The following is a 12120-nucleotide window of genomic DNA, read 5'->3' as shown; positions in this document are numbered from 1 at the left end:
AACCTAAATGGCCAGCACACTTCCAGGCGAGAACGCTTCCCGGCTCCGGGGAGCAGCCGTCGGGCAGGCACGTGCTGCCCTCCTCGCGCGGCGCCTCGTGCCCGCCCGGTGCCTGGAGCCTGGAGCCTGGAGCCTGGAGCCGCGCTGCTCCCCCGGTCCGGCGCCTCCGGGCCGCTCCCGACGCGCGGGGCTCGGGGGCTCCTCCCGGGCCGCGCTCCGAGCCCTCGCTGCCCACCGGCCCCGCTCGCTCCTCCGCGGGCCGGCGGCGGGGCGGGGAGTGTGTGCGGGGGGGCAGGGGTGTGTCCTGCTCTCCTGCTCCCTGCCCGGGGCACCGGGGTCTCCTCTCCTCTCCCGGCGGCTGCGGCTCACTCGGCTGGCCGTCCCGCGGCGGGACGGGTGGGTTGCCCGGGAGCCATGGCTCGGGAAAGTTTGCCGCTGCTCCTGCTGCTGGTGGCGCTCGGCAGCCGGGGCCAGTCGCCGTCGCCGCCGCCGCCGCCGCAAAGAGGTACAGGGGAGCGGGGAGCCCGCGCCTCGCCCGCCCGGCCGGCCGGGACCGCGGAGTATGCGGAGGGGGAGGCGACCTCGCCACCAGCTCGGGAGTCCTTGTAGTGACGGGAGGGAGAGGGGACAGGGACCGGGCGTGACAAGTGACCCCCAGCCTGCAGAGAGGGGACTCGGCGGGCGGCACCACCGCTGGTACCTCGGTGGCCGGGCCAAGAAGGGGTCGCTGCGGGGGCCGCGCTTGCGGGGCCGGCACATCCCGCCCCCCGCCGCAATTCCCGGTCCTTCACACAAGCGCTCAATGACCCGGTTCGGAGCAGCGCAGATGGGCAGCGCGGTGGCTGGACCCGCAGGGGGAAATCACGTAGGTGAGGGACCGCTGGAGGACGTGACCCCGTCCCCGAAGCGTCACACGGCGTTACGGGCTGATCTGCTGGCATCCCTTCTCCAGCCGGGATGTGCCCGTCTGCTGGCATCTCTGTGTCAGGGGAAGCTTGATAAGCTGTGTTGAAACACGTGTGGGCTGCCTGTACTGCTTTTAGTTCATGTGGCAATTTGATGCACTTAGCCCGTCACAAAGCTTTTCTGTTAAAAACGAACCACGACGGGAATGGGAATGGAATCAATTGTATCCTGCATGGGTAGTAAATGTCTTAGACATACCATTATCATGCATTATACAGTGTTTAGGTGTGTTGACAATACAAGGGGACTTTTTTTGTTTGCTTTTTCAGTTAGTGTTCAGTGGAAAGATCAAAAAGGGTGTTGTACAGTTATGGGAGAAATAAACTTTAGTCAGTTTCTCAGCTCTCATAGGAAATCCTTAAAACCATTCTTCAGCCCTCAATATTCCTTCTGGTGCTTACATTTGTGCCATTTGTGCTCTTAACATTTTTAGCCTCGCTGAAATGAATTCAGTTAGAAGATACTGTGGGTGTGTCAAAATAAAATTAATTCAAGCCCCTGGATTAACAGCTATCTTTCCTTTGACCTTGATGTCGCATAATAGGGTGAACATTATGGATTAGGAATTTTTACAATTCAGGGTTTACTTTGGAAAACATGATGCACTGACTCCTTAATATGAATTTTGCTGTGTAAGAATAAATGGTAGTTGATCAAAAGTCTGTGTAGATTAAAACTCATCCAGAATTAGACTGGGTTTAGATGATGACTTACTGGTAAACATTGAAGACTGGGATTTTAAAAGCATTTAAAATACAGTGCATAATGCATCTTCTTCTTGCTGATTTTTTCTTCTTTTTTTTTTTTTTTTTTTTCCTCTAATTATTTTTTGGCAAATATTGATGTGGCATTTCTTTTAGTATTCTCTCTCTCTCTTTCACATACACACACATACACAGAGACACTTTTAGAGAATGTCCTTTTGTTTATGCAGTATCATGGTTTCCTTTAACCTCAACAGTAAAGCGACATGTTAATTATTTCCCTTTTAAATTAGAAGTGGGTGTCTTTGGTGTTCATCTGCTGCATCACTTATAAGTGAGTTCTGGTAATTCCATGAAGAATCCTAGGACTTTTGATTAAATGTTAATGTAGTGATGGGGCCTTCTAAACTTAACAATTGAATTCAAGTCCTGGCCTGCCATTTACTGTCTTCTAAATATCTTTTTAAGATCTGTTGCAGCTGCTAGGAGGTGCTAGCACTATGTCGATGTCACTGTGTTGCCCACTACAGACAAAGAGATAATGAACTCTTCTGTAATGCAAAAAGTTAGGAAAGTCTGACTTCACTGAAGTCCTGGGGGATTTTTAACGTGTACAAGAATGTTGCTGGAGTCATGGTTTGTATCTTTAGACTTACAGCTTTTGTTTTTCGATTTAAATGTTATTTGGTAATAACCATAACGTTGGATGCTTACTAATTGTTAGCACCAGTTGGATGTCTGCGGACAAAATTATGTAACAGAGCTGCAACACTTTGAAAAACAGTATTTGAGACATCACAATGAATTCCCATGTTGTTTTATAGAACAGAACATTTCAAGAACATTTTGCACCTCAAAGATGGGAACAGTCTGTATTTCTTTTTTTGTTTCTGTTCTTGTGGGTAATTTTTTTTTCTTTTTAAATTGTTAGAAGACTTACTGTGGTCAGAAACCTGGAGTTAATTTCAAGCTGTTTTTTGTTATTGTTATTGTTGTTTTTTAGCTACACATATTATCTGTTCTTTTGTTGTTTGAACACTAAATAGTCATGCAGAATTTCTGTCATGGTTTTAATCCCAGCCATTGGCCAAATACCATACAGCCCCATACTCCTTCAACTCCTTCAAGTCCCAGCATGACTGGGGAGAAAATCAGATTGGTAAAAGCTGGAAAACTCATGGATTGATATAAAGGCAGTTTAATAGGTCAAGTAAAAGCTCTGCAGGCAAACAAAGCAAAACAAGAAATTAATTCACTGCTTCCCATGGGCAGGCAGGTGTTCAGCCATCCCCAGGAGAGCAGGGCCTTATCGTGCATAACAGTTACTTGGGAAGACAAACAGCATCATTCCAAACATCTCATGTTTCCTCCTTCTTCCTCCCACTTTATATACTGAGCATGATGTCATATGGTATGGAATATCCGTTTGGTTATTTGGGGTCATCTGTCCCAGCTGTGTCTCCTCCTAGTTTCCTATACACCTCCGGTCTCCTCACGAGCATGGCAGTACAAAAAGCAGAAAAAGCCTTGGCTCTGTGTAAGGCCTGCTAAGCAATAACAAAACCATCTCTGTATTATCATCGCTGTGTTCAACACAAATCTAAAACACAGCCCCATGTGAGCCACTGTGAAGAAAATTAACTCTACCTAAGCTGAAACCGGTGCAATTTCTCAGAAAATGGAAGAATTAGAACCAGAAAAGCATGTACATTCTTCAACAGGGTTTCTTAAAGATGTGCTTAACTTGCAGTTAAGGTAAACTGACTGAAGTGCTGTGTAATGTTCCTTTGAATCTTGAACCTTGGTTCATCCTATTCAGTGTGGAATGGAAGAGAACCAAAATAGTAGTAATTTAGAAGGTAATGTAAAATTTCTTTTGAACTTGAATTCATGCATTTTTTAAAAAGGATCTCAATATCTGTTGTGAGAGAGAATGGAAGCTATGTGTCTGTGAAAGGTGTGAATAGAAGGGACGGGGCTAAGGAACGTACACTGCACAGTAACTTGATCTTTTATGTCAGCTGCTGAGTGGAGATAATTCATGGAGTACAGGTGCTTTTAGCATGTGTGGAAGGAAGTGTAAGTTGACTCCAAGTGGTGATGTATATAGGATGTTTGTAAAGTCAGGTGAGATTTCTCACTCAAAAGAGAAATGAGGGGTGAACATCAGCAGGATATGACTAGTGCCCGTCTGTTAGGCAGTGGATGGTGTCAGGCAGGTCAATATTTTTAAGTCTCTCTGTAAGTATACATTTTTAAAAGAAATTTCCTGAGAGTTTAGTTCAAAACTGTGTTCTGTGTGTTATGTCATTGCAACTAGGACTTACAAGATTCTTTCCCACATACAAACCTGTGTGTATATTGTATCCTATACTCTGAAAAGTCAAGAGACAAGGCTAATAGGACATAAGTTTAGTATTTCAGATCCTAAGGATGAAGAATGTGTGTAGACTTAGATTCTCTCTTTCTTGAGACAAAAAACACCCCAGATGCTTTGTTTATGTAATCTGTAAAAGGAGAAGTCAAGTTTCCTTTTTCTTCATAGGGATTTCTTTGGAGTAAGGTCAATTTCTAAACTCACCAACACCACCCAGCTCTAATCTTGTAATGGAGAGCATTTCCATCATGGCAGATGGCATTTAAACATTCAAAGCACTCTACTGACTGTACTTGGAGAACAGAGCTTGTAAGAGATTTAGTTGGTAAACTTGCATTCTACTTTCCTGAGAAAACAAAGCTCAGATGATTGTTTATCAGGTTCTTCTCACCTAAATAAATTTTGAGTCTGTTACCCAATATCAGCAAATATAAAAGCAATGCAAAAATCTATAAGATATGATCACTGAAAATCAATGGCTATTTAAGAGAAGTACTTTATCTTCTGCAAGAAGAAAGGTAGAATTTAGCCATTATCCTACCCATGCAGTCCATGTAAGTCAATATGTGCAGAACTCTGGCTTCAAAAATATGAAGGAGAATACATCCATTATGGAGGGCTGGCGTCTTAGAATCCGTAAAATTCTGTGTATTTTTTTTAAAGGACTTACTTAATGCAGCTTTGGGATTTTATAACAAGTAACAAACATTGTTCACTGAAGGTGTACTGCAGTATAGTGCATTGTGTATGATCCCTTTTCACAGTCAGTCTGTATGCTGTTTAATGTTTTGGCAGATAAATTTTTTGGTGATCTGGAAATTATGATTTCTTTTCCTTTTTTATAATTGTTTATTTAAATGCATATGTACAAGATCATAATCAGTTCTAGCAACTTTTGGCAGTATTTACTGCTGTCTGATCAGTAGGGATTAACCAGCCCCAAAATGCTGCTCTCAAATATACAATCTCAATCACAATCTCAATTTGTGATTGCTTTTAATTTTTTACTTCAAAACTGTTGTCCTTATTACTTTCTTACAGTTTAATAAGTGGCTGAGAAATTGAAAGCAGAGGGAATTAGTATGTGTTTAAGGTTTAGAATGTGAGAAATAGTAAAGGGCCAGCCTAAGGTGTTAGAAATACGTAGAATTGCCCAGACTGACTGGAGACATAAGTTTTTTGTGTACATGCTTTAACTAGAAATAACCACAGGCAAAATGAATGAGGTAGGTCTTGTACAAGAATGTGTGAATTTCTCCAAGCAACAAATAAGAACGTAAGATGGTACTTTATGTGGATGAAACTTTATATTTAACCTCCTTATTATTAATTTTTCCTCTGAGTTCTTTACATGAGTCATTCTTATTAGGCTTGAAATGCTAAAGTCAGAACAGTGGTTCTTTAACCTGTTCCAAAAATCTGCTTTAAAATAATACAGTAAACAATCATTTTTAATTAATTCAGGCTGGAGGAAGGAATCCACCCACACATGTTCTAATTTCTTATCCAGCTACTTGGACTGACAGTTTTTTGAGGTTATAGTACTTTGGAATAAGAGGCAGCATGAATTCCTGGTGCAGGGTGGATTTTTCTTTTCTTTTCTTTTTGTTTTTAGTTTCTTTCTCCCCCACTGAAGTCCAGACTACTCATATTTACAGGTCAGGAATGGTGGTGATGCCTTGTGGATAAAAATAAATGCAAATGTGAATCCATGTGCATACCTAATGATCTCCTTTTCTTTCCCAACTTTTTTCATAGATAATAATTCCTTAGTTACTGGATGTTTTTCTCCGAACCAAGAGTTCTGTTTAGAATATGTGAGCTCATATGTTACACAGTAGCAACTCAGGCCACACTAGCAATCTTATAGACCAAATCTTGCTTGCAAGCTTGTCCGTAAAATAGAGACCAAAACTTTATATTGATTTGATCCATGTGTTTAAAATAGCAAAGGGAATTCCTTGTGTTTGCCAATAAAGCTATTTCATGAGCTGGCTCTTGCTGATGACTGCATGTTATTTATTCTCTTTTACCAGCTACTGTAGTTGATAGCCAATTCCTAGTTTCTGTTTTTCTGCAGTCTTCATGTTTTCTTCAATCCAAAACATGTAGATAAGAGAGATTATGAAGAAAATGGTATTTTGCACCACTTCTGTACTGTGGGTAAGGTTGAGATTAGACTTTTTAATAGTTTATTTTTATTAGAAAAATGATGAGATTTCCAGAAAAAAATAACTTGGATTTGTGTGATTTTTGTACTGACAAATAACAAAGATCTCTCAGGATTCTTGCAACACTCAAAACAAGTAACTGTTACTGCTCACTTTTTTTTTCAGCAGTTCAGTCTCCATTAGTTACACCTTAGCGTCACAAGGATTTTCATAGGACTCTTGCACCCTGCCAGATTCCTCTAGCAGACATTAGCTTTGAATCAGACCTTGTAATAACATTAGACTGTAAAGCAGCTGTAGCAGCATTATGCCAGGGAACTCTTGTGAAAGCTCAGGAAGAATAATGAACATTCCTGCAGAGTGGATTATCCAAATACCATTACAATGCCTTGTTCTGTCTCAACTGACGTGTATGTACTACTGTCATGATTCATGGACTTAAAGATGTAATAAAATAGAAAGTTGCTTAAAAGTGAACAAAATATTATATAAAATTTATTTTTATAGCTATATCAATTGTTTTTAATGGCACATTACTATATCTTCTCATTATTCACCTAACCCAATAAGTGGGGGTGTTCTTCAAGGTCAATTAGAAAGAATTAGAAGAATGCCTCTAAACATACTGCAATGTATTTTCCACTGCTACAGGAAAATGGAGCGATGCTGGGGATTGGCAATCAGGAGTTTGGAGGTGCAAGAAAAAGAAATCAGAACCTCTGTTTTTCTGCACATTTCCAGTGATAGTGAGAGATGATTTAGGATTTAGTTTGGTTTTGTGCATACATAACTGCTTCTCAGATGAACCCTGAGAATTTTTTATGCCACTTTCACTCAGGCTACCTTTAGGTTTTGATGGGAGATGCTGAATGTGGCAATTTATTACTCTCTTTATGGTAACTGGTCAACAGCTTGTAATCCTGTTCCACAGAAATGTCTGGGTAATTGCAACTGTAAAGAATTGCATTATATATTAACTTTCCTGGCGTTTATCCGGCCCTGGAAATGCAGAACTATTGCTATACATTTGTTGCTGAATAACCTTTAGACTGGGAGAAGGAACAAATAGCATTATTTTTACATATCACTATGTTTCTAAATATGTGTGATAAAATACTGTGTGGCAGTGATAACTATTTTGTGCATTTTATGAGCACTTCTGCAATGGTGATAATATGAGTAGTCTGGATTCCCCTGAAAGCCACAAAGCTCTACGGAGCAAGAAATCCATGCCTTTCAAAGAGTTTGAAGTGACATGGCAAAAAATACAGGGCTTTTGAATTTGGTATGTGGAACTACCAGGAATGGAACAAGTATATCTGTGCAAATTGCAGAGCTGGTGACTGGGATGTGGTGCGCTTGCACATCTAATTTGACCGTGTGAATTATGCATACATTTTTGTCATGTCAACAAAAAGATTGCAGACCACCACAAGTACATTTCTTAGGTTTAACTCTAAGCCATCATTGACACTGCTAAATTAGTTAATATCACCAGAAAAAAAACTAATATTGATACTATTTCATTCCTGTGGATCACTTTTTTAGTCAACTTTTATGACAATTGTGGCAACACCCCAATTGTGAATATAGGATGTGGGAACATGTAGTTCATGGTATAAACCAGAGTACATTTCTCACTGATTTTTTATTTTGGTACAATTCGAGATTATTTTATATTAATCATTTCTTCTTCAAGATGATTGAGCCCTCATACAAAAAAGTTTTCTTTACCATGGGAAAAACACCCACACATTTAATTGAAAAATATATTTGTAATATGCTCACTGAGTTATTCTCTTAAGCACAATGTCTTTCTACAGCTGGATACAGCCTTCTAAATTAGTTCCATTGTATTAAGGTTGTGCGTTGTGTGGAATTAGAGTTTGTAAGTGTCACTTTTGGTATGCTTATTGTAGTAAATATGAGAAATATTTTCTAAATTCAGAGTAAGTGGGAAGCCTTTACATGCATGCCCTATAATCATTGATTATGCATGCAGCTTCAACTTCTTCTCCCCACTGGAGCTTTGACATAGAGAGTAAGACAGTCATTTGCCAGAAAAATTAATAGTTAAATGCTTGTATCAACTTCATAGCTTGCTAACTAGAGGAAAAAAAGTACTGAATCTGCCTGCCATATTGGTAGGAGTTATTTAAAAGTGACTTTGAAGCTCACAGTTTAATTAGTGAAAGAACTTTTGTGGCATATAAAAATGATGGGAAAAGCAACAATAACAATAATCATCATCGTATGCATCACGAGCTTGAGTCAGTTCTTGGTGAAATGAGGCACTGTCTCACAAGAATAAAGTGGAACTCAAGATGTTAAACTGAGTCATTTGTCTATTCATTGAGGATAAGACTTGTCCTTTGGTCTGGGTTAGTACACTCATGATTTCAAATTTGGACGTATTTCTTGGAGAATAATATCTAAAGGAATCAATGTATGCACCTCGTTCTAATGTCTGGGTTCTTCATGATACTCACATGTCTGAAGGCTGTTTGTACAGTACTTTGCTTCCACTCACAGTATATATTTGCCCCAAAAGATCTATTTAAAACTTCTCTTATAAAGAGGTTTTTTATGTAGCTACTTGTTCTGCTGGTCTGCTTTTGGCTTGCACCTCAATTAAGTCCCATAATGACACTCAAAATAAAAATATTGCATGTGTGCCGCAAGTAAGAGATCAGTGCTTGGTTTAGTATGTTACTTTGGACAGAGTGCAAAACCGTGTGTATAGTTTTTGCACAGTGTTTCTGTTTTTCATTATCTATAAAATCTGGGCTTTATTGTAGTAATTTGTGACTTTTCATTTGAACACATAATTTACAGATACATGTGAGATTACAGAAACATACATAGCTTGTCAGTGCTCATTTTAAAAAACATTGAGGAACACAATGTATTTCTTGAGGGTAAAATTTGGGAGGCAAGACTATTTATGCATGTCTGTAAGAAGAAAAATAATAACTAAGTAGATATTCTGTGAGATAACTGCTAAGAAATGAAGTTTTTTGCTTCAGGAATTAACCTTTACTGACATGAAACCTTGTCTTTATATTCCAGGCTTTTTGGGACTAAGATAGAAGTGCCATGTAGGCAGAGGTCATGGGGTGCTGGATAACATGTATAAAATAGTCAATGAGAAAAATTGTGGTGATGAGCAAACCAATGAAAGGTACACAGTAATTTCTGAACACAGTAATTTGTGTTTAGCATTATAGAAAACATAGACAGATAATATCCTTGGGGTTTTGATTAAACAGCAGGTACAGGAGGATAGAAAAGCTGATTTTTGAAGTTATCAACTCTGGGTATAGAATTTCTTGTTAGCATGAAGATGTTTGTGAAATCAACTTTGATACAAATTAAAGCTGAGGAGTGCTTTCAGCTCAACAGCTCTAGGAGAAATAGGTATTTGAATTCAAGGCTTACGGAAGGTTGTAAAGAATTTCGTGTGAAAATGCTGATAAAGTAATGGCATTTTACAACTGATTGTTGAACAGGTTATATGAACAGCCTCATTAGAGGAGAAATCGAAGGCAGCAAATATGATGCTCATATTTAAAAAGGCCTCCCATGGTAAACTTGTAACTGTAGAGTTAGAACTGAACACATTTGCACACATATTAAAGTATAGAATTAGTAAAGACATGGATAAATGTGTTGTGTTGGCAATATCCAGAGTGGGTTTTTTATATTATATGGTGAAAAAAACTGTCAAGGAATGTGAATTAGACATATTAATAAGGGCTATAATAGTAGACCTGGGTTTTCAGAAGAGCAGTTAAGAATATGTCTGAGTATCACAAACTATGATTTCACAGAGAAAAAGGAAAGAATTCAGTTTATGGAAAAATTCATAAAGGTTTTGACAAGCTGTATGCCTGTCTAGGATGGAATTAGTCTTAAATTGAATTGATAGATGTGAACATTAGTTACATTGGAAGCTATTCAATAATTTTTTGTAATTGTTATACTGGTCTGCTCTTCTTCACTTAACATGAGAAAATGCATCATTCAGCTAAACAGGGTTCAGCTAGTTTCTTGCAACTCAGTTGTTAAAGATCCAGTAAGTAGCAAGTGTTCTGCCTGATCTAAGGTTTTATGACTGATCAAAAATTCCAGTTCTACACACAATCATTTATAGACCATCAATTTTCATGTGTATCTCACCATCCCTGTGGAAGATGGAATAATTTGTAGGCATTCTGCTTCAAAAATGGTTTGTGGCTCAAGCATAGACTGTGCTTTAATCATCCACCTCACTTACGTGTATTTGTAAAACAAACCTGTTTCACATTTCTCATGCAAGAAATTCTCAGTCTCACTTTTCCTTAATTTTATTTGTAGAAATGTTCACAGAAAGACTTATGCCTGGAAACATAAGAAGCGCAGCACAGAAAGTGTCACTGAATAGGCAGTGACAATAAGTTAGGAAAAGTAAGGCTTAAATAGATTCATAGTTTATGTAAATATAAGTTTGTATGAGTTGTTGGGAACTTCTGCTGTAACATACCTAATATGACCTTCAACTACTGCCTTCCTTCCTCTGCTGTAACAATCACAGAATGACTTGGATTGGAAGGGACTTTTAAGATCATCTTGTTCCAACACCTCTGCCAGGGGCAGGGATACTGGACCAGGTTACTCAAAGCCCCATCCAGACTGGATTTGAATACTGACAGGGATATGGTGCATCTACAACTTCTCTGGACAACCTGTTCCAGTGCCTCACCATCCTCACAGTAAAGAAGTTCATCTAAACCAAATTTCTCCTCTTTGTTTGAACCCATTACTCCTTCCATCCCTGGCTTCCCTGTACGTCTCTTTCAGATCCTGGAAGGTTTCTATGAGGTCTTCACACAAGCTTCGCTGCTCTAGGCTGAACAGCACTAATGTTGCGGTTTTGACAATAGAGAGTTTTCTTCCCCGTAACTCTTGCATGGGCTCTATCAGTTTTGTGCCAAAGAAGCTGAGTGGCTGAGCAGTGTGTGCCTAAGATAACTTTACAGACTCCCAGGGTAAAATGTGCCTGTAGGAACCTTTACGCTGCTCAGGTGCATGACTTCACGCATGGTCCACAAAAGGTGAGCACTCTTTTAAGCTACTCTTGTCCCGTAGTGTAGAGTGGTTTCTGGGAATTAAAAGGAAATTCAGGTGAAAGGTATGAAAATAAATATATCCAATTATCTGAAAATCCATTGATGAATGAATCCATTAATTGACCTAAGTATCTTTGTAATACATCATTTGGTTTCGAAGTGAGTCAGCATTATTATGACAATGTAGAATGAGATGAAATTAGTTTCTTCAATCAGTTTAATAAACTCAAATAATTATTAAATTTAGTATTAAAAAGCCATTATACTCTGCATAGCAGACCTTTAAATTGCTTCTGGAATTAGTTTAAAAATGTAAGATCTATCTACAGTATGACAGTTCCTCTACAATTATTTTCTGGAAGTGAAACTGAACTTACATATTCCCTGTTAAACCAAATCCACAGAGAGTCCAATGAAACAATTTTCTCTCAATCACTACCTGTTTTTCCTTTATGGCTGCTAGTTGAAATAATCTAAGTAAAATTGTGTGATATGTACTCATTTTAGAGGAAAGTTTGGTTTGTTTGAAATTCCAGTGAAATTCTTACTGGCTTCCTCGTGGCAAGAATTCAACTCCAAGTCATTATGGAAGAAGTACACAACAGAGAACGTAACATTTTGTTCTGTCTTACTGTTCTGCTGAACGTATTTGTGTGCAAACATTTCTACAATGTCTGGAAGAACAAGAGGGGCCGGAGGGTCCCAGGGGTGTCAGAATGTATTGTTAAACTGAAGCATTAGCTGCAGTTGAAAACTAGGGAATGAGTGGCTACACAGAGCTATTAAGAAACATT

The 12120-nt window shown here is 39.3% G+C and overlaps 1 protein-coding gene across 1 annotated transcript in view; it reads left to right on the top strand.

Moving 5' to 3' along the window:
- The first annotated feature begins 414 nt into the window (after positions 1 to 414).
- LAMA2 (laminin subunit alpha 2) overlaps positions 415 to 12120 on the top strand; it is a 336606-nt gene continuing 324900 nt past the window's right edge. The window contains exon 1 of the mRNA XM_053937517.1: positions 415 to 505. Coding sequence (XP_053793492.1) covers positions 415 to 505 — 91 coding nt within the window. The remainder of the gene's footprint in view (positions 506 to 12120) is intronic.

The sequence above is a fragment of the Vidua chalybeata genome, chromosome 3, assembly GCF_026979565.1.
Source record: "Vidua chalybeata isolate OUT-0048 chromosome 3, bVidCha1 merged haplotype, whole genome shotgun sequence".
Classification (NCBI taxonomy): Eukaryota; Metazoa; Chordata; class Aves; order Passeriformes; family Viduidae; genus Vidua; species Vidua chalybeata.
The sequence above is the reverse complement of the archived record's forward strand: the minus strand, read 5'-3'. Positions and strand labels throughout refer to the sequence as shown.